We start from the raw sequence: 24100 nt of genomic DNA, 5'->3' as shown, positions 1-24100 counted from the left end.
GAATATGAGTACAAATGTTTCTAGTATACATAAGGGCAAAGACGGCAATGAGACATGTAGTGTGGGATGGGGGAGAAGGAGGAGTCAAAAGAAGTTTGCACAGACAGGTAGGCAGATGGTAGTGCTGTGAAGGCAAGGAAGAGCGGTGACTGAATGTGATGAGGGAAGTGAGAGGAAGCCAGTGGAGGGATTTGAAGTGGATGTGACCAGAGTTTAAGGCAAGGGGTTTTAGGCAGAGATATGGAAATATTAGAAAGGGGCAACGCAGAGTGATCATATATAAATGTGATGCAAGTATTTATTATTCAAGGGTTATTTTAGCAATTTCTGGGTTTGGCAGAGACAAAACAATGAGAATCTTCATTGAGTAAAAATACAGATAAATGAAGCATTCTCAAGCAGCTCTGTACAGCCATTTACAATATTTAGCAGATTTTCATGTTTTATTATTCTATTTGCCTCTGCAATCAATTCCAAGTGTATTGTCATCACTCTACTATGCTCTTGGTATATTTCTGTACTGGGTTTTAAATGGACCTTCCTATTAAATAAAATCAAACCAGAGGAATCTCAGGATGCACATTTGGCAGTACAAGAGGTACATGTCTGCAGAGCACAAGTGCTATGCTTTGCAACAGCAGAGCAATTAAGTCCATATTACCATAGTTGTTTCCAAACAGCTAGGAGGAAAGCTGTGCAATGTTACTAGTACCACACAAGTGGGTATTCCAAGGCTAAACTTACACTTAGTTGAATACAATCCCATTGGGGATCATTTTGTATGTCTCACAGCAGGAACCCATGAACACCAAACAACGTTTTGGGATGCAGGCCTAGAAACTAGAGCCAGAGTTTTGGAATGTTCTCCCATTTAGCTTACTCTAACTGCATCCTTCTGAACAAGGCTGACCATGTTTTTTCCTTCTCAGTTCATACAGATTTATTATTCTTGGTCTGACAAGAAACTGGTGGCAAGGGATTTTTATACTGGACCAGGATTCTTTTGATATTTGGCCATGTTGCTTATTGGGATTTCTGCTTTTAGATTTTTGTGGGGACTTTGAAAATGCACTCAAAGGCCTTCGGGTTTTGTGAGCCATGAAAATACAAGTGCACTGCTAAACAAAAAACATTTCACACACTGCACCTAAACTAGCTTTGCGCAGTTACTATTATTGACCTAGCTTGTAAGGTGCATTGTCCTAGGCCATCCTGAGTCATTCTTTCCTGCACAGGATAAATGACTCAGGAATCCTCTGCTCTAGCACGACAACTCCACTCCATTTTCTCTGCGTGGGATGGAACTGTGTCCTGTACTTCTGTGAGACTCTTCTAGGGCATTTATAAAGAGTCAAAATCTGGTGAGAAACCTCTAAAAGGAGCATAGGTCAGATGATGAAGACAAAATTATCAATGGTAAGTATGTGGTTTGTGCAAGGACAAAGCAAAATTACCAGTCCTTTTAGTAACTTTAACATAATTTTTACTTAGCCCTTATTCTTCAGATAAAATTCTGTCAGCAGCCAGTGGAGGTGTTCTCTGAGCAAGGACTGAGTGAAAACTGAATCAGGATTTCAGGAATGAGATGATTGTAGTGGCTCAATTTGTTGCCAAGACAATTATCACATCATACATACCAGTAATTATGCTCAATTTAATAAATCATGAAAAACTGATGAAGTGACCATGCTTGTTTAACACATATCACATGGCACTTTCACCTTTTCGTGACATAAGTAGGTCTAGCACAAATGAAACTTCTAAAAACAAGCAGCTCCACATCCTTGCCTGGATGAGAAAATACTGGGTAAGCACAAATACACAAAAAGAGTCTCAAATTTAGCAGTGGTGCACGTATACTCCTCAGATACAAGGTTTCAGGAAGGATATAGATTTCCTCTTCCTGTTAGTGTTCACAGACTGCCAAAATGTATGTCAGCCTGATGAACTCTTCCCACACTGAGGGGCTACATTAACTGTTGTTGGTTTGGGGTTTTTTTTGGTTAAACTATAGCGTAGTGTGTACTGTGTAACAGAATTAAGCTGACACAAAGACATTGGAAACAGTTCCTGCCCTAAGCTGGAGAAAGGGCCACTTCCCAAAAAAGTAAGATACAAAAATATCGAAGTACCATAACTACTCAGTTATTATTGTTCAACTGCTGAAAGGTAATACATTTATCAGACAGCATTCAAACAGCCTTTCCCTATATTCAAACTGGAAAAATGCACTGCTCAGGCCTAAGTAGATTTCTCTGCTTATCCAAAGTTCTGCTTGAAATATATAAACAAAATGGTCACATATAAACCAACAAATAAAGCAGTTTTCCGTCACTGAAGTGCAAAAATTATTGGGTTTTGATTCTATTTTACAAAAAATGTTCCTTTCTTGTGCATTATAATCTATAAAAAGGAAGGGTTACAATACAAGGTTAAATATTACACCAGAGGGATCCTGTGGCATCAAACCCAGAGTGCTGATTTTGAGTGCTTTGTCATTGGACCATAAGAACGGAAGGTGGTAGACTAAAAGCTAAATTATAAATCATCTTTGAGGTGATACCTAAAAAACCCTTGATAATAGCTAGGCAGTTGATGTCTCATCACTCTATTCATAACTGTTTCCATGTTAGCTTGTGCTCTCCCTGCCAGTTTGTTGTTTTTTCCTGTTGTCTTTTGTCATGTACTTAGATTGTAAGAGATTTGGGGGCAGGGACTGTCTTTTCATAATGTGTGTATACAGTGCCAAGCACAATGGGGCCCCGATTGGGGAGTCTTGGTGCTACTGAAATACAAAAGTGATGTTAGTTTAAAGCAGAATTTTTCTGTTGCAATATCTTCTTACACACTTCATTCTTGCCAGTAGGCTTGGAAGAATTAGATTTTTATTGGTAAGCGTTGGAAAACATCAATTTCACTGTATACTCAGACAAAAAATAATTTGCATTAATAACAATATAAATTTACAGATAGGCAAAGAGAGAAAAATGCTGCTAGAGAAATTATTAGAGGATTATTGATATAAGGATATTTTCTTTGTATATTTTGAAGTCTGATATTGACAATAAAGTTATAGCTTTATGAGGCTTTAAAGTTTTGAATCTCAATGTCAACTGTCATTAAATAATTATTGTCTGACCCCCATAACTTCCTGCAACTGTGAACATTTAAATAGATAAAAATAGGAAAAAAAAGCTTAAAAATAATCAATATCTGTTGAAATTATATATTAAAAAATGATTTTGCCAAGCTTACCCATAGTCAGTGATAAGAAGCAGTTGAAAAGATTAATGAGATTATACTACTAAAATGTAATACAGCCTAGAAGGCGGCTTATTTATACTTCAAAGTACTATGCAAGACACTCCAACTGTGCTCTCTCCCTTTTTTAAAGGCTGTAATGAATTAAATGCTAGGTATATTACCCAATAAACACTCCCCAGTTACAAAATACTATTAACAAAATCCTTTCTTCTCAAGGATAGTTCAAATAAAGGAATGTAACATGATGCAGTGTAAACAGAAGAATCTGTTTTCCTGTTCAATGTTGTTTTTAGCCAACAGGAAAAATATCTATTTAATTATTAAGACTTGTCTATCTTTAGAAAGAAAATTCTTCTTAAATTCATTACTGAAAGGAACAAAAAGTAAATTAAAGGGACTGTATCAGATATTTTAGGGCCAAAATTTGGATAGCAAATATATAGCTTTATTACTATTTGTATTACAATAGCACCTCCAACTAAGATTGGGGCTCAACTGCGAAAGGTACTGTACAAACACGAAGTAAGAGACACAGACCATGCCTTGAAGAGAATACAAGCAAAATACAGGAGACAAAGAGTGGAGAAAGAAAATTCTATTATCCCTATTTTATAGATGTGAAACCAAGGCACAGAGAGAATTACCCCTATTTTGCAGATGGAGAACTGAAGCACAGACAGAGATTAAGTGGAGGATTTAAAAATCTTAATATTAATGTTTTCTATCTTTTTAAAAACAGTGAAAAGATTGGTTTAACTGTCAAATCCAAAATCTTATTAAACACGTCTTTTCCAGTAGGTATGATTATAACTGTAATGATAAAGTGTACAGATATCAGGTAAAAGGTACAGTCAACACAAATAACTTATAACTTTACAAATTATGCTGACATACAAGTGACACAGTGTGATTGTCTTTAAAATCTTAAAGCTACAGTTCTTGAAATAATCCAAGAATTTAACTCTCCTACCTCTATATACAATGGGATTGAAGAACATGCCTAAATTGCTGATGACTAAGGTTTAGAAGATCAGGAATGCAGACTCATATGTTTGAGACCATTAACCAGCTTCCCTGTTGTTGAATAACTTGGCTCTAGATGGATACTTTTCATAGATGTCTTGATTGAGTAACGACAAATGTTGGATCCTCTCCAAGTAACACAATTTATATACTATATAAAGCAGACAATAGTAACACACACTTGATTTCTCTTGTGATAAAATAGCTTAACTATAGAGTGTAATGATGATCAGGATGATACAGAAAGCTTCTTATGTTCAGTCCATACCCTTCTGAGTTTAGCAATCTAAACAAACTGTCTGTGTAGTTGTAGGCTAACTTCATTTGTGCATGGGGGTGGAATCTCTGGACAACACAACTGCATCCTCAAATATATGTAGTAAGAGAACAGACCACAATTAATTAGTGTTCTTGCTCTGTATTCTCATATCATATATATAGGCCAGATCCTGAAAAATGCTGAGCATCCACAACTCCCAATGACTTTAAATGAGAACTGAGGGCATTCCGTATTTTACAGGCTCAGGTCCTATGTTTGACCAGAGAGAGATCTGAGCCAAGACATGTTGGTAGTTTTTGTCATTTTACCAAACGTATTTCATAATTCTCTATTCATTAATATTATTTGTATTTCAGCAGTATCTAGAGGCCTCAGTTAGTGTTCCTGCCTTCATTATGCTAGGCACTGTATGCAGATATAATAAAAACTCCAAACAGTTGGAAGATCAGATTGTGGCAATTATAGTAATTTCTGTGCAAACAAAGAGAAAAATGAATTTTGGTTGATGGTTTACAGGCAAGAGAAAACTTCCACATAAACAAACAGTCCAATATCTATTACCTGTAAATCATTAACTAAAATTAATATTTCTCCTCAAGAATCTTTTTCTCTGGCAGTGAATTACAATGCTATACATGGCTCCGAAAAATAAGCTATTTACAGTAGCACCTCAGAGTTATGAACACCAGAGTTACAGATTGACCAATCACACACCTCATTTGGAACTGGAAGTACGTAATCAGGCAGCAGCAGAGACCAAAAAAAAAAAAAAAAAGCAAATACAGTACAGTACTGTGTTAAATGTAAGCTACTAAAAATATAAAGAGAGAGTTTAAAAAAAAAGATTTGACAAGGTAAGAAAATTATTTCTGTGCTTGTTTCATTTAAATTAAGATGGTTAAAAGGAGCATTCTTCTTCTGCATAGCAAAGTTTCAAAACTGTATTAAGTCAATGTTCAGTTGTAAACTTTTGAAAGAACCACCATAACATTTTGTTCAGAGTTACTAACATTTCTGAGTTATGAACAACCTCCATTCCCGAGCTGTTCTTAACTCTTGAGGCTCTTCTATAGTAGCTCTGCTGAATCAAACAACCACAGCATGAAGATCTTTGCTTCTGAATGTTGCTTCATAAAATGCTATGCCCAAGGTAACACAGTTCATCATGGCCAACTTCAAAAGGGAATATATTCCCATTTTCTCAAATATATCATGGCATTTCTATCAACAAATCATTAACATGATTGCTGCTGACTTCTGAATTCTGATATGTACATCCCTCGCCCTACTGATGGCAACTCAAGCAGGGTTGTAAAGGTTTGGCCAACGTAGGGGTTGAGACGATGTAAGGCTTAAGCAAGGTTTTATCTCAAGTCCCCTAAAGGAATTAACTCACATCAACGTGTCCCTAGTTGTCCAGGGTATGCTACAATAGTAGTACTATGAACCCACAACCCTCCATGCTGCTTGGCACATAGCCCTGTAGACAGGGGTCCTCTTAGCCCAAACTCATCACAGGGAGTAGGGACCACTCCTATGGTACAAACCCTTCTTTTAAAAGATCTGTTTCCTTCCCCAGGCCCAGCTATCAGCCTTTTCCTCCATGACAGCCTGTACAAACCCTTCTGAGTGTGGCAGGTCCTTTTTCCTCTCACCCAAAGAAACGTAACCTTTTCCTCACCCATCACATCACCTCCACAGAAAAACTACAATGTGACCATAGATATAAATCATGAAAGCAGAAAGGTGTAGAATGATCAATCTGTAAGACTCGGGTTAGTGTAGGAATTATATGGATGAGCGGGAATGACAGGCATGAGGACATTACTAAACCTGACTCCCTGGGGTGGGAAAGTTGTGTATTTGGCGGTTATGGTGACTGACTGAGGTCTTGATCTGCAGGCTATTAAGTGCCTAGGAGGTGCATCGTTTTTAAGATGCTTCTTGCAAACTTATCTACAGTTATTATGTAACTTCCTTGGAAATTATTTCCCCAACCTTATTTTTTCTGCAGGGTAATAAAAAGCATTTTATGCAAATACCTTTCCATAGCTCTGAGGCTATGTGCGGGGCCATAGGTGCAATCATAATACAAAGAGTAGCCAAAGCATCTTCAAATTCTGCACTGTGGAGAATGAGAGGTTGAGAGGCTTGCTATGGAAAAGGGGAAGAAAAAGAAACAGGAATTGTAAGTATAAATGTTCCTATAAAAAGGCAGTTTGTAATGGAGAGAATGAAATAATAAAAACATAAATCAATGCCTAAGTCCAGAAAAAGTCCCATTTTACAATGAATCAGAAGCTTAAAAAAGGCATGGAGGATGAAAATGGAAACCATTCCAAATTCTTGCTCCCAGAGTGCACCACTGGAAAGAGCTGCGCACACACAGAGGACGCTTACACAGAGCTCAGGCACCAGCACTCTTATGAAATGGCTACAAACTTGCACCCGGAAAAGGATCAGTGTGACTGGACCCTGTGGGTCTGCCCATATGGAAGCCTTTGCAGGATGGGGGTCTAGAAGAGCATTCTGGGTACTAGAATGTGTGTTCCTACCCACCTCCCGAAGTGCAGTGTCCAATAAGTTCACAATTCATCTCAAAAAAACCTGTCACACTATTAAGCCTCACCAGGAATGTAACCAAGGCATGTAACCAATGTAACTGAGATAGGGCTCATCAGTATAGGATTCTGGCCTGGTCTAGATAAAGCTGGTATAGAGTTAAAGGTATCTAAAAAAAATGTGGGAGTGAAAAACATAGGAAAATCTTTTGTGGTTCAAGTCTTTGTTGTTTTTGTAACGGTTCTTTATAAGTTCTTGTGAAAGGTGCCAGATCAACAGCATATGAAACTGAATTCCCCTGTTTTTCATTTATCTCTAGAAAAGGTAGAACATAGGCGGAAGCTGTGCAAGCTTTCCCCTATTCTGCCCCGCCAGCATGCTTCCACTCTGAGCTGGAGGAACCATCTCCAATGATGAGGATAGTTCAGTTTCTATGTATATTCAATTCTTCATCTTTGTCTGAGGCTTGCCTAAATTTAGTACTTCGTTTTTTCCTCTAATTTTAAATTTTCACACATATCCACGCTTCCTGGTTTCAGCTGGGACTGAAAGAGGAAGTACTGAAATGTTACAAGGAAACTTGTGCTTGAAAGATACCCACCCTTATTTCTTGACCATAGAATTTAGAGGAGTGTTCAAGTATTTGTATGTTTGTCTGAATCTCTGATATGGAGAAAAAAACCTCACATTTTTAATCCCATGAACTATGTAGTCTCTAGGATTTTTGCTATTTCAATACAGTATTTGCATATGTCATAGGGGGACTTGTTGAGTTGTAATTTAACCAACAACTGGCTTAGAATCAGAAGTTAAAATCTAATTACAAATAATTGCAATCAAAGATGAAAAATATCAATGTTTAATTTGACTTCTAATTTAGGTCACTGTAAAATTAAACAGAAAGAATTCCTCAATCAAGTATAGCACAATAATAAAGGCAACAGTTATTATATCTGACCTATCACCACTTGGCTGATCTGCAGAATGATGGTCCAAATTAGGAGTGCCAAATAAAAGTTATTATATAAAATAAGAATTTCCAGGCTCTCTTAACATCAGAAAGCTCTAGTGGTGAAAGTAATCTCAGAGGAATAAAAGGGATTTGTGATTTTGCCTGCCAGTAGTAACAATATTTCTTTTTTATTTATTGGAATGATTATAGTAACTAATTTCTTTAAAAAGACTAACTTCTAATTTAAAACAAAACTGAATGTAGAACTCAAAGGGGCATCCTTTGAAATTACTGGACACAGATGTAAACAACCAGGTGGTTTGGATCCTTCCTATCTATGTGTGTATGTATCTCTGCATAGGTCCACAAATGGAATGGAAAATATTAAAATTAAATAACCCACTTAGTTAGTTAGTCAGATTCCTCTTTAAGCTATTCATGGCAATATATAGTATACCTGATTCTAATGTGCACTTCATTTGAATTGATGTACGATGCAAGTTTATGGGGCCATAAAAGCAATAGTTGTAGTAATGGTAGTAAATATTTATAATATGGAATAAGATACACAAAGGCTCCAAGATGCTCCTATTTTGGATGTACAGTTGTATGTCTAGAGATTGAAAAAGAGGTTATTGCATAAGCTCTTTTAGATGTCATACTTACTGAGAGTACGTTAGTGAGGCCCATCAGTCGAGAGATTGCAGCATTAAACAAGTAATCTTTTGTGAAGTAACTTGTTACCTAGTTATACAAAAAATGTTCACTTTCATCAGTTACTTACAATTTCCATATGCTGAGCATTCGCTTTTTCGAAAAAAACAAGATTAACAATCAGCTGCAAATTGCAATGTGCATACACATAGAATCATAGAACTGGAAGGGGCCTCAAGAGGTCATCTAGTCCAGTCCCCTGCACTTGTGACAGGACTAAGTATTACCTTTCTCTCAAAACAAGATCACTATATATAAATTTATTACACACACACACACACACACTCTATGCAATATGTGGAGGTGATATTCCTGTGATAAATTAAATTATGAAGAACCTTGCTTATCCAGACCTCACTTATCTACAGAAGAGTCATGCCCTAGGTGGTTTTAGGTAAGTGAAGTCACTTGTGATTATGGACTCCCACTCTTCCCAGGCTTACACAGAGAAAATTTCCCAATTAAAATAGTTTATGATGGAATAACTGAAGACAAACTTTTTGATCTGATAACACAAGAAGTCAGGCACACTGCTGGTGCATCATATAACAACACTAGTAATCTATCTAGTCATTTTCAAAATAGTTAAGATTTCCTTTTAACCTCAGAGACCACAAGGTTCTTCTGCTCCCAGATCTTTTTGGCTTCAGCCTTCTCCTTCTCGTTCAACAGCTGAGGATTGGGCACAGTGCTGGAAGTCCTGGCTTCTATAAGTTTGGTTGCTAGGGACCAGAGGCGTGACTGCCATCTTCGTACACCAGGGACAGCATCAGCTGAGTTTAATGACAGATTTCAGAAAGAGGGAGACTTTAGTTATAATGAATGAAGACAACACATCAAAAAGAAACGGAAAGAAAATTGTACCACAGAGTTCCATACCATTGAACATTGAAGGGGAAATTACATGTTGCAAGAAAAACGTCAGTGTAATTGAAAATAGATTTAAAAAATTGTTAGGTTGCTTTAATGAAGACAAATGAACACTTCTGGAAATCAAGAATATTTTCTAAGTACCATTTCAATATATTATCCTAACTGTATGATACAATCCACTATCAAGCTAATGTAAGAATAACCTCAGCTGACCTGTCAACTACTCAGGAAAACAGTCTTTTTTTATATGCTTTCATCTGCAAGAAAGATGGGACAAACTCCTGAATGGAGATGTTCCTTTTAAACTTTGTTCTATAGTGATGACAGAAATTACATATAGATACTGTCATATCAATATATAGTGGCTGTCATGGTAATGAAAGACAAAGGGCCAGATTACTTTGGGATCATCTATTTAGCACCCAGCTTAGTTTAGGGAGCAGGGACTGCAAAGGGCGGCTATCAGCCACCTTTATGTCCTCCCTAATCCTTGGGGTCACCAGTCCAGGCTCTTAAATTGTCTCAGCCTCCGAGTCTTCTCCTCCAGCTGGGGACTGTTTAAGTACAACAGTGCTCAGGCTACACGTCTATCCTTGAGAGCAGTGGAGGGGAGGGAAGGAGGAGGAAAGTGGCGGGGGAATGAGTGGGTGGCACAAGAGCTGCTACACCAGCTGGGGGATTGCCCATCCTGAGGTGATCCCTAAATGGCTGGTTACAATAGATTTAAGGCTGTTTTACATCACTGGAAAAGTCTAAAGCAGCTTTAATGAGGCCAAGTATCTGACCCAGTGTTATTACATAATATTGTGCAGTTTCTTGCCAAAAATAAGCCAATGCTGTGTTTACCAGTGTGGCTCCTTCAGGACGAATGTACATTACTTTGCTACTGTAAGGAGAAGACAGGCTTTCGCCAGTGTTTACAGAAGGCTTATTAAACTGTTTTCATTATCTTTCCTTCAGAAAATTTTTTTTAACTGTTTCTCCAATATTTTCTCAACAAGAGGTGACTCTCAAAAATATCTTTCTTTATACTTCTCTGCATTTGACAAGAGACTTGTTTGAATGGTAAAATGCTTTTTTCCTAGCATTGTGTAAGATGTCTGTGCTAGTACTTATGAAAGAATGTGTACATAATACCACCACCAAACTGTAATAATACTTTGCAAAATAACACCTTTTATCCAAGGATTGCATAGTACTTACAAAAGGGGGATAAAGTTTCATTATTCTCATCTTCAAGAAGGGGAAACAGCAAAAAGGCCGTGTAACACTGGATGACTCACTTAGAGCCTGATTTCAATAAGATTACTCATAGAGTAAGGCACTACTAAATGTTAGCAAGGGCAAGAGAATCCACGAGAGGTGAGAATAGAATCCTTTCACTCTCAGTCTTGTGCTTTCAGGAAAGGATCGTGATAGGAATCTAACATAAAAAATCCCACCCCCAAAAGTTTGTTAGAAATGTGCTAGTTTGTGTGATATATGGGGGGGGAGGGGAGGTGAGTAGCTCCCTTTGATGGACACCCAGCCAGCCAGTTAGCTGTGAAATCCCTCTTGGTCTGTTTTCTGCTTGCTTTACCTGTAAAGCATTAACAAGCCCACAGGTAAAAGAAAAGGAGTGGGCACCTGACCAAAAGAGCAAATGAGAAGGTAGAACTTTTTAAAATTGGGAAAGAAACTTTCCCGTTGTATGTTGTTCTCTGGCTGCAGGGATGGAACCACCATGTCAAGGCTGAATACCCACTCTGTCACTCCGAGTGCAGAAGTGGGGGCCCGCAAGGATTTTAAAAATTAATACTTGCCACTCCAGGCTTGTATTACACTCCCAAGGTTACAGCTTTTCTCTGACCTTGGCTTGATAATCGCTGCCACCACCGAAACGCAAAAAAACCCAAACCCTTTGAACCCAGGAAGGAGCTCTTGAGAATTCCTCCTTGTGGGGTAACCTCAAGCCCTTTCACACACCCCTTCTTCCTCCGGGGAACAGCTGAGAAAAAAAACAAAGGAAATTAGCTGTGGCTAGCAGCTAATCAAACAACATGCACAAATCTCTTAGGACACCAAAAATCCAATCCTGTTCTTAAAAAAGGTAAAAAATTTAAAAAACAAACAAACAAACAAACAAACAAAAAGAAAATACATCTGGAATTTAGGCTTTTGCTAGATTTTAAAAAAGCAATTCCAAAAATCAAGCACCCAAAATAGCTTTCTTGGGGATTCAGCTTAAAGCTTACAAGCAAACAAAAGCATCTGAGGTTAGCACAGAGGAGATCCACAAGCCAAAATAAGAAATGAACCTGATAGCATCTAGCTAATCATTCCCTATCCAAACTATTTCTTCTAGGTATGGAAAATACTTTTTCGTACCTGGTTCAAGCCTTACACAGCATTCCTGCTTATAGCATTGCTGCTCCGTCCCTGCCGCCCACAGAACAACAGACAAAAGGAAAGGTTTCAGAAACTATTTCCCCATGTTATTTCTCCCCCCCACTGTTCCTCAGATATTCTTGTTAACTGCTGGAAATAGCCTACCTTGCTTGTCACCATGAAAGGTTTTCCTCCTTTCCCCCCCCCCCCCCCGCTGCTGGTGATGGCTTATCTTAAGTGATCACTCTCCTTAAAGTGTGTATGATAAAACCCATTGTTTCATGTTCTCTGTGTGTGTATATCAATCTCCCCTCTGTATTTTCCACCAAATGCATCCGATGAAGTGAGCTGTAGCTCACGAAAGCTTACACTCAAATAAATTTGTTAGTCGCTAAGGTGCCACAAGTACTCTTTTTCTTTCCATGTTCTATGTATGTGTGTATCTATCTTCTTACTATATGTTCCATTCTATGCATCCGATGAAGAGGGCTGTAGCCCACAAAAGCTTATGCTCTAATAAATTTGTTAGTCTCTAAGGTGCCACAAGTACTCCTTTTCTTTAGAAAAAAGGAAAGTTTCTTTCCCAACTTTAAAAAGTTCTACCTTCCCATTGGCTCTTTTGGTCAGGTGCCTACTTCTTTTCTTTTACCTGTGGGCTTGTTAACCCTTTACAGCAAGCAGAGAACTGACCAAGAGGGATTTTACAGCTAACTGGCTTGATGTCCATCAAAGGGAGCTACTCCTCCCCACCACCCCATGTATCACAGTTTGGTACAGAGTGAATAAAACAGGTAATGATACAGACTAGCCTGAACAGTAGTTGGTATAGGCTGCACTATAAGATGCTGATCAAACAAAGAATGAAGAGATAGAACAAATCATTTAAAAACATTGATTTTTTAAAACAATGTATTTAGATGTTTTATTGAAGTACTGTGTAACAAGAAAGTTGCTTTAAAATGCATGCATTTTCCTGTGTACACCAAATATTATGAAGCAAGGCAGACAGAAAACAGAAATTAAAATTAAGACTGCATTGGGGCTGCACGTTCATTTAGAAAAGGCAGAGCCCCAGAAGCAAGTCATATTTAAGGGGTGAAACTAGACAAACACTTGTATATGTTTTGTATATTTGTAGGACCCAATATTTATCCTAGTTTCATCAGTTATGCAACTCAACAGCATACAATCTAAGTGTCTTTATCAGCATTTTTCAAATAGTATTCAGAACCCGTTTGACAAGCTGTGTTGCATAAATGGCTACAATAAATGAAAGCAGCTTAAAGCTCCAAATGGATTCTCTCATCATGAAAACAAGAGAGACTATATTAAAAAAGAGGAAGTAACCTAATCTTAAAATAGCTGCTTTTTAAGTCACTTGTAAGAAGAGAGATTCAGAGACTGGGGCTGTGCACCCTCTTACTGTTTATAAAGAAATTAATACAACAGGAGGTATTTTTTTACACACACCTGATCTTAGCTTTTGAGAGGTTTGTAAGGGAAGAAAGGAGAGAGGTGCTTCCTAAACAAGTCTGTAGCCTAATTAACACTGTCTTGCAAAATCAGCTTCTTAAAAATAGTTCTCAATTTACAAAGTGGACATGTAGCCTAGTTCTGTGGCATCACTATTTTCATAAACTACAAAGATCATAGTTCAAATAAGCTAAAACAGAAGGAAGAGACTGATAAAAGGTTGCTTACTTTTTTCTCTCTGCTTCCATTTCCCACAGTGTACAGAATGTCCTCGTAATAATATAACATTTCTGCAGGCTTTTTTCTGCCTAAGACTAATATTCTAGTGTGCAGCGAAGAGGCCATATTGTTGTAGATCCTTGCTTTCAACAGCCTTACAGAGATGTATGCATGCTGTGGTGTAGCCGTGTCTGACCCAGGATATTAGAGAGACAAAATGGGTGAGGTAATATCTTTTATTAGACCAACTTCTGCTGGTGAGACACAAGCTTTTGAGCTACACAGAACTCTTCCTCAGGTCTAGGAAAGGTACTCAGAGTGTCACAGATAAATACAAGGTCAAACAGATAGTTTAGCATGAGCTGTTAACACATATTCTAAGGGACCATTCAAGGTCTCAGAGAGATATATGTAAAGCTTCCTATCTAGTTCTGCTGCACTACTTCCTATATCTTTCTGGGTAGACTATCAAGGAGCAAAAACTTAAGATTTTTCTCAGATGGCACTACAGCAAGTGCATACATCTAAACACTTATCATTTCTAGCCTCTGATAAAAAGCCTGAGGCAGAGGCTATTATTACTACTGAAGAAATTATAGAACCACAGCAAAATTATTTTAACATAGGAACATCATCCTTAATATTGCCTCAGATCCTATGCAGTAGCCTCATGTTGGAACACTCTTTATAGAAAAGATTCTTCAGTTCTGTAGAAACCTTCCCAATGTAAAACAGTCTTTTCAATATGAAACCTGGAACAGAATGACCTAATCTAATTTTTGATTATATGTGAAAGTTTGAAGAACCCATTATCAGAAATTAATGACTCCTAGAGAGGTCAATCAGATGGTTCTGTTTACCTGCTCCCATAAGAGAAGAACAGGGAACAATTAGTGAAACTGAAGACAACATATGTAAGGATGATTAAAAGGAATACTTTTTCAAAACATGGCATGATTAACTTGTGGAACTCACTGCTACCAGATATTGAAGCCAATAGCTTAACAGGATTCAGAAAAGGATTAGACATTTCTATAGATATTGAGAACATCTATAATTATATGAGGTAGGATAATATTTTTGAGAAGTAATATAAATCCTCATGCTTTAGGACTTAAACCAACCACTAACCAAGGGAAGATTGCAATGTCCTCTGAAGTATCTGGTACTCGTACCTCAGAGAGAGGAATGTGACCCAGCATATGAGACCGGAGGTCCACCTATGTTCCTATTATTAATGTTAAATACATACATAACTAACAAAAGTATATTTTATCCCAACAAAGGTCTCGTTTTAGAAAGACAGCCAGTGTAATCTTCTCATTACATCAGCTGTTCACATTCAATTCTCCAAATCCCAAACAACAAACTGTATTTCAAACAGAAATAAACCAAGAGGAGGAAAGAATCAAAACAACTTGACTTACTTTTTGCATCCCACAAGATGTCTTGTTCTGGAGGGGCGGCAAACAGGATGTACAGTCGCATAGTGTCAATGCCATACAGCTTTACTAATTCCTCAGGATCTATCCCATTATGCTTGGATTTACTCATTTTTTCCCATGTAACCTGCAGCTTCTCTTTGGTTTTTATGTGAACTGGTTCAGTCCCTAAATATATAGAACATATACAATAATAACTAATTTGGTTCTACAAACATCTGAAGCAGCAGAACTTAATACTAGGTTATTTCTAATCCCTTCTCTGATAGCCTCATATAACTGAAAGAAAAAAAAACAAATTATGAGAGTAAGACAAAAAACTTTTTTACTTTCATTATCTTTACTGAGGTAACATTATAATGTTTCCATCACACGGGAGAAAATTTCTTCCATTTTATAAAGCTAAATCCAGTATTCATAGAAGCTAAATCTAGTGCATCAGGATTTTTGCATTAGTGTAGCTATCTCAATGCATACAACAGCATACAATCTAAGTGTCTTTATCAGCATCTTTCAAATGGTATTCAGAACCCGTTTGACAAGCTTTGTTTCATAAATGTCTACAATAAATGAAAGCAGCTTAAAGCTTAAACCTCCACCGTAGATGTGTATTGGTGTAATATGCCACTTGCACTGGAGCAAATTTACCTTGATTCCATCTTTGGATGTTTATAGACAGCAAGTTTGCAGATTTCAGGTACAGTAAATCACATCGCTGCAAGCACCACTTTATCCATCTACATGGGGAGTTTGCACTGGTGTAGAGCTACTCCAGTGCATTTTTCAATGCACACAAACTCTGCCTTTTATACAAGGTACAAGTATAGCACAGGCGGTAGCAAATGTATGTGTTCTTAAACTGCTCTGCAAGGATCGCATGTAAGCATTGGAGAGAAGTTCATTCTATGCCAATTCTGTCTAGATCTTATCTGTTCAGATTGCCAACAATGGTGTCGACTCTGCTAATGGTTTTGTAATGCAGACATCAGTCTACTAGGAATGGACTCCTTTCACATGGGCTAGTGAATGGCCTCCATAAGATACTCACTTTTAGTCATTTTTGGACATAGACCAGACTTAAGTAAAAACAAATATAGCAGAAATACTGGTTTCAGAGGAGCAGCCGTGTTAGTCTGTATTCGCAAAAAGAAAAGGAATACTTGTGGCACCTTAGAGACTAACAAATTTATTAGAGCATAAGCTTTCGTGAGCTGAGCTGTAGCTCACGAAAGCTTATGCTCTAATAAATTTGTTAGTCTCTAAGGTGCCACAAGTACTCCTTTTCTTTTAGCAGAAATACTGTGTTTGATAATGGCTACAGGCATCTGGAGTAGTATTTTCTCTGTATGTGGACTCAGCATTAAGCATGCGAGTCCAAAACACACACAAAAGTCAATCTCCGGTTTAATGATTACAAGAATTCACTCCTCACTGATGAATTTTCCATGCACTATGACTTGTACATCCTTTTTCACTGAACTAGCCCTTGACTTTTCTGGATGCACCTGTGCTGGTTATCCCATACGGTCTCTTACCAGTGAGATCAATTTCCTCTCTCTTCAGATATTGGCTTGTTGTTGTTAGTTTGTATGTCTGACTCTTGATAAGACCTTGAACCAAGAGTTTATAAAAAGGCTCCCTGAGGATGAAAGGAAAAGGAAACCTGTCTGTTGAAAATAGCTGTCAAAAACACATTTTACAGTAAGATTTAGAGGCTGAACTCAGTTAGACAATTATTTAATGAAAGAAGAATGTAACACTGACAACTGAAATAGTTGTCACCAGCAAAAGTCCAAGGATATTTTAAAGAGAAACTTTCATTGGGGGGGTTGGGGGGGAGTGGATATTTATGAAATAAGCGATCTAACAAGTCACTTTCTGCATCCATTTTTCTGTCACTCAAATATTCATGTTTGAACAAACGCCTTCTCTTTTATAAACCTAGGTCCTCCTTCTGAGTGTTCCCACAGCACAGGAACATAGGAGTTACAATAGTGCATCAGAGTCCAGTGTCATATTTCTGGCAGTCGCCAGCACCAGTCAGCTTAGAGGAAGGGTACAAGAATCCCACAGTAGGCACATGTGGGATAAGGGTAAACTTAGAAACTTCTACATGTTAGTTACATAACCCTTACTATTAACCTTGGTTTTGACAACTACCTAATTTAATAGAATAACACTTTGAGTGTCTTTTATGAGTACTTTCCAAGTTGTATTTCATAGCCCACCTGACAAACTCAATAAATTAAAGGCACTTAAAGTGCAAAAGCTGTAACCAGATTCTGCCATCATAAGAACAAGAGAACATCTTAAAAAAGATGTGATCTAATCCTAAAATAATTGTTTTCCAAGCTAATCATAAGATGAGAGTTCATAAACTGAGTCTTTGCTCTTTATTTCAGGAGAGCAAGCCCTCCCAGACCATCAATTAAAACAGTTAAAAAAAATTACAAAAAAGGTGAAAAATGAAATAATTAATTTTCTTCCCCAATATGTATGCCTTTCTTTTGAATTTAAAACAGACATTTAAATAACTACCATATTTTACCAAATATGGGAACATTAACTAAATAATCAGAGCATCAAACCCTGGGTAACTGTCCCAACTGGAGGTAATTTTTCAGGGAATGCTTGTCTTTTCATGACACAGTGTTAGTTCATGCCATGTTGATAAAAGTTAAATATAGGAATGTGCATTTCCAGTTTGTTTACAGGGTGAGAGGCTCAAAGATGTAGTACAAAATACTTTACCATATACGGGGAAAAAGAAAAAAGAAAAAATATTTGATTATAGTGGGAGACTACAGAAGGATGGAGAAATGCCCAAAATCAGAAATGCTCATCCAGTTGCGAAAGGATCTGGGGGAGAAGGCAGTGCTTATAAACACATGCAAATCAGTACTGAATTTCTCCTGTTGCTCAAAAGGGTTTCACCCTAGGAACAACGTTGGGATGACTCCATCTGCTGGTTAAAGGAAATATGATTTAAAATTGCTATCAGGTAAAAATAGTTCCTTTGATTTAAAAAAACAACAACAACAACATTTCCAAAGGATTTAGGCAGAAAACTACGTTATCCGGAACTATTTTATACTTTTAGCCCCAATCCTGCAAAGAATTATGCAAGTGCTTAACTCTCCACAATAAATATTGTAGTTACATTTAAATTAATGAGACTAGTCACATTATATAAAGTTAAGCGTGATCAAATTAATGGCTCTACTCACAGTACATAAAGTTAAACGTGTGTAATTCTCTGCAGGATGAGGGCCTAAGGCAAAATTTTACTCCTAGTGCCCTGAGCCAGTGAATATTCACGAGACATATATGTACCCAAACAACAAATGCAATACAGACTGTAAGAAACTGATCATTTAGCTAAACTTGACGAGGAAGAAAATTCAGGCTCAGAGAATGAAATGTAAAATATACCATTGAAAATAATATTGGTACCTCAGCTTCTTCTAGCTCTATAAAATTTCATTGATGCCTGTGGGTGCCAGATGCAGTCTGCGACTGATGCTTGAATTATTTTTCATAGAAATCTAATAATGCTTACTTGTGTTTGGTCATCTTTTGATCATAGCAAAAATGGCTCAAGAATCTAGCATAGTATAAATGCATAACTGCATGCTCCTTTCCCCCAATGTACAAATCCACAGGCATCCAGTAGTCGGCCAAGGCTCTATTAAAAGGCCTAAAATACAAAGTAACAGAAAGCATACATTAAGTATAAAGCAAAAGGAAAAAACAGCTTTACTGGAATAGCTCCAATAAGACTTGACTGGAAATAGATGTTCACCGTGAGCTGCATGTGCATCTTAAACTACATTCTATTAATTTTGCTATTGGCTTAATTCCTTATTTTTAAAAAGCAATGTTTGACTTGATTAAATTGCAAAAATCTGTGTGAGAATTTTTAAAAGCTATAGAGAAAGATCCACTAGACTGTGATTTACATATATCATCTTATATGTATGACTATGACTTCACATGCATCACCTAAAAACTAAAAAAATGCTATGAAAATATTTGCCTGATTTCTATGGAACTTTCATAACTGGGTTGTGGTTATCTGTTCTAGTCTTTTGTAGTTGCAGATTCATATTTTGTGGAGGAAAATATATAAAAATGTATATATATGGCTATATATTACCCTCCAAAATATATAACAATAAACCAATTTAAAATATATTGGAATGATTTCATTTATTTATTTAAAATTGAAGGTTTGTGTTGCCACCATTAGAGGGCAGCATGACATTTATTATAGTGTTTAAAAAGCATATTCTGAATATTCATTTAGGGCATCGTAAACTGAAATCTCAAAGATACTGTTTTGGTTTACATCACTTCATATAACGATGTCTCTTCAAGGCACGTTTTATAGCCCCACTCTTTAGCAAATGTACCTACTGGACTAACTCAGCTTGTATCAGAACTGTGATTTTATTGTGTTATACATTAGTTATGCTTCCTTAATTAGAGATGAGACTGGAATAAAACCCTGGATCAGACTTCACATGTCTATAATGTAACTAGTCACAAACCCAAATCTCAACACTGTTCTACATAAAGTTTCAAAAGGCAGATCTGAGCTTTTCTTAAGTTCATTGTGTCCAGATTCGATGTTTGGAGTTTGACCCATAAAAATAAGGGCTTGTCTATATGTTGTTTAGCTAAGGCCTTATCTAAACTACAAATGTGTTGGATGTACAGTTATATCTGCATAGCCCCCTGGTGTAGATGGAGCAGATGCCAACAGAAGGAGGTTTTTCGTTGGCATAGTAATACCACCTCCTGGAATGATATTAGCTCTGCTGACAGAAACACTCTACTGTTGGCACAGCTGCATCTACACTGGGGTTTTTGTCACATCATAGCTACATTGGCTAGGGTGGTATGGTTTTTTCACACCTCTGACTGACACAGCTATGCTGATAAAACTTTGTATAGCATAGACCTGGCCTAAAGATATGATTTTAACTGATCTAGTTAAACCTGTGCAAAATGCTAAGTGGGCACTCTTATTTCAGTATAAATCAGGCTTATTTCAATTTAATTCACGTCCACTGAGAACACGTTTAACCTGAAGAGAAATGAGAGTGTCCACAAAGGGGTTTGCACTGGTTTAACTAAACCAGTAAAAGTTCATGTGTAGTCAACACCTTAGTTTGAGCTATTAATCCTGTTCAGAATGTTGTTTTGGATCCAGTTCTATTTAAAATATATTATTTCTATAATTAATTTATTCCAAAGATGTTACTTAATGGTATATTAATACACACCCAGACTGTGCTCAGGGTACAAGCACCACCTGTAACAGAAAGACAACTAGGACCAATAAATGGAACCTTCTTCATATCCCCAAGTCTTTATAACCAAAACTCTTCAACAACTCCTTTTCCTCCCCCACCAGGAGAAGCAAGTGGATGTCTTTGTATCTCATGTCAGATAAAAAAGCAGCTAACCAAAACAAACATGTAAATGGTTTTAATGATTGAGTTTGTCTTAAAAAAAGACCAACTGACCAGGATCCTTTTTTTTTATCATTATTTAAAATAGACAACAATTTTCAACAAAATGTCTCTCTCCTGCACCCCATGGAGGTCAGCTTCTAAATCAGAAACCTTGGCATGTAAAACAAGACAGATCCCAACAGCCAGGTTTGCCTATCACAGAATCATCACATACTGTACTAAAATTCGCTGGACACACTGAAGCCATTCTATCAGATGCTTTCCGTATATATCTGTGTGAAGACTTAGTAACCCAAACAGTGATACTTCTTATCTAATTTATGGCTAGCCTTTTGCCTACAGAACGACTCATAAAATATTGAAGAGACAGTAATTGTAGGCTGGCTGTCCAGCAACTGCAGACAGCAATCTAATCTGGACAATGTATAGAAAATACATTTTGGACTGTTGAGTCAGCCTTTGTGCAGCCTGCTTTAATGCTGGGTTTGACAGAACCTCCAGGGCACAATCAGCTTTGCTAGCATGATAGAAGATGGAGTAAGTAAATAGATAAATAACTTTGTCTATCTCTCACGCTGCCCTATTTTATAGTCATTAATACATAGCATATCTAGTGTTTCCTTTTCTAATACTGTATTTAACTGAAGTAGCAACATGGCAATAGGCCACTATGATAATACTTTATTTAAGCTCTGGACCTACATTAGCACAACTCTGGCTAGCATAGATTGGTGGCTTTCTTAATTTCGGTCTCTGGGGGAAATTGTTTGATTTCTCACTTCTTTCCTTCTCCATCAGCTCTTGCCAGCTGAATGCGTTGCTATAAATCCCAGAAGAAGCCAGTTAGCTATATTCTTAGATACTGGCAGAATGTAAGCACACCAGTGACAACAAAGAGAAAATTAAAGGCTTTGTCCACATTACAGAAGTTACACTGGCTGTTTCCGCCTTATTTGACAGAAAAGCACCTTATGTCCAAACACATAAGAGACTTGTCTACTGCTGGAGAAGACGCAATCAGCTTAAGGAGTAAAAGCTGTGAATCACCAGCTGAGTGTGCAGTCTCAGCCCTTTCATGTCCCGTTAGGGGCTGATAACCTTATTCCATAGTTCAGAATAGCTCCCAAGGCTACTCTAACCTGAATAGGGCCAGTCAGCATGCAGAGAATCAGGAACTCATAAAGAGGTTCCCAGACAGTCTCCCATCCTGCTGCACCCAGCAGACGGTAGAACTACTAGAATATCTGGCTGCTTGTTTTTTCCTTTTCTTTCTACTTCTGCTATGTAAAAAAGGTCCAGGTTACATGAACACCAATATGACCATGGGCCTGCTTGCAACCTGCTTGGATGCCTTACCTATCAGAGTTATGAGGATCAGTGTATCTCAAGTAATACCAAGATGAATCAACAAATGTATCCATGGTGTCTGTTTCCCTCTTTGCAGGTCCTTTGCACCTGGGAAATAGAAAAATTCTCAGCACTCCTAGCTGAAAAAAAAAATCACATGCTGATTTTTTTCACATCTTGAAGAAATAAAACAAATCCTATGAAAGTCCAAGAGAAAAAGTATTTTGCCATTACATAGAAGGGTAGAAAGATACTCCAAAACCAGCACATTCGTCTGGTACTATCAGATAAATCATTTAAGACCACTTCCAGTAGAAAGGTTTCTGAGTAGCAGCCGTGTTAGTTTGTATTCGCAAAAAGAACAGGAGTACTTGTGGCACCTTAGAGACTAACAAATTTATTTGAGCATAGGCTTTCGTGAGCTACAGCTCACTTCATCGGATGTAGCTCATGAAAGCTTATCCTCATATAAATTTGTTAGTCTCTAAGGTGCCACAAGTACTCCTGTTCTTTTTCCAGTAGAAAGAGTAGGGTAGACTGCATTTCACTGGTTCTGGTTTTATAAAATGGTCTGTTTTTCCTGATTAGTTGGGATTCCACTTATTCCCAGTAAAAACAAATTTAGTTTAATTCCAGTTTTCATTGAGAAGGATCAAGTCTTTCCCAGTCATTGTAATATTTTAATTCATGATTACTGCTAGAACAAATCAATATTAGCTAGGTATTATATTGAAGGTACAGACTAAAACAGATTCAAAATGAGAAGTTAAAAGCTGGAATAGTTTTTCCTTCTCCCCATGAATAGAAATAATTTGCTTATGGAAACGAACAGCAGGAGGAAACTTTTTTAAAACTGTGTTTGCATTTATTGCAACTACTCAGTATTTAAGAATGTATCTGCTAAAAAAATTATAAATTTATAATACAAATGAAATTTTGCAACCTGCTGCAAACCTGTGTGCACTGTATATAACACAAAGAATGTCAACTGGCTGTTTAACATTTACAAAATTGTAACTTTAATCTGTTACTGTGCTTGGAAGCTTTAGCTAGCATAGCACAAGTCTGCCTGCCTGCTTGATAGTGTAAACCATAGACAGCATATTAAACAAGCTCTTCAACAGCAACATTAGCTTCCTAGTCACTGCTCGGTGTGGTGAGTCTTTGGTCTATAAAGCCTTTATGTGACTTGGGTCCCGACTACCTAAGATACCACCTCTCTCGCTGCGTATTTGCTACAGTATTTCTAGTCACCTGAGGCATGTGAGATGCATGTATTTAGGGGTTAGTATCAGAGGATTTATGTTTGAATGAGATTAATAGAAAACCTTTCCTTTCCTTTCTCAAATGACTTAAACCTAATTTGCTACCCTGAAATGCATGGTGCAAGGCAAGGGGTTGGATTGCTGTGGTGGTGTCAGGTTAGCAGCCCAGAATTTTCACTTGATTACTGCTATCTCATGCTGCAGAATCTAAACTTCCATTAAAAAAGTCTCTAGCCTTTACAACTGTGGAATTAACCTTCAAAATGTGAACCAAATGTGAGTTGATACAATCACATCTGCCTGAGTTTGCAAACAGTCAAACATGCATCTCAATAGGATGCTAATTCTGAAACCAATGATAATTCCGTGTCAACGCATTTTTAACTGAGCAAAACAAGAAAGACAGCAGAAAGGCAATTACACAAATATCTGTATAATTCACCCTGAGCGGTGCCTCATTCTGGCAACATGAGTAGGTGACCTTGGATGGCAGGCATAGCTTAGGGAAGTACCACCACTTATTTTCTCTCCAGTCTGATCTCTGTGCAAGGCCCATCTCTTTTAACAAGCTTTTACTTGTAGGGGATAACTGCAGTGGAGGCATCTTGTTTCTAGTTGACTTTTTAGTTTAAAGAGTCAATTATATTAAATACTGCATGTGTGCCCAGAGACTAGGATAATATATTTATCACAAAATAAATAAATATTGTATTATACTATAACAGAATTGTCTCAGCCTATCAACTTCTGGGATTCTTTACATAACAGTTATGCAATTCCCTGCACCCTAGTTGGCTATGGCTCATTAATTAGATAAGTTCATGGAGGACAGGTACGCC

The 24100-nt window shown here is 37.4% G+C and overlaps 1 protein-coding gene across 3 annotated transcripts in view; it reads right to left on the bottom strand.

The window, feature by feature from the left end:
- The window catches only part of LARS2 (leucyl-tRNA synthetase 2, mitochondrial), a 114417-nt gene that overhangs the window by 14136 nt on the left and 76181 nt on the right, over nucleotides 1-24100 (bottom strand). For all 3 annotated transcript variants that reach the window (XM_038392130.2, XM_038392131.2, XM_043508881.1), the window contains 7 exons: nucleotides 22006-22104; nucleotides 18729-18866; nucleotides 16705-16808; nucleotides 15155-15337; nucleotides 9399-9568; nucleotides 8748-8825; nucleotides 6610-6721 (listed from right to left, as the gene is read on the bottom strand). In XM_038392130.2, the coding sequence (XP_038248058.1) occupies nucleotides 6610-6721; nucleotides 8748-8825; nucleotides 9399-9568; nucleotides 15155-15337; nucleotides 16705-16808; nucleotides 18729-18866; nucleotides 22006-22104 (884 nt within the window). The remainder of the gene's footprint in view (nucleotides 1-6609; nucleotides 6722-8747; nucleotides 8826-9398; nucleotides 9569-15154; nucleotides 15338-16704; nucleotides 16809-18728; nucleotides 18867-22005; nucleotides 22105-24100) is intronic.

The sequence above is a fragment of the Dermochelys coriacea genome, chromosome 2 (genome assembly GCF_009764565.3).
Source record: "Dermochelys coriacea isolate rDerCor1 chromosome 2, rDerCor1.pri.v4, whole genome shotgun sequence".
NCBI classification, from domain to species: Eukaryota; Metazoa; Chordata; order Testudines; family Dermochelyidae; genus Dermochelys; species Dermochelys coriacea.
The sequence above is the reverse complement of the archived record's forward strand: the minus strand, read 5'-3'. Positions and strand labels throughout refer to the sequence as shown.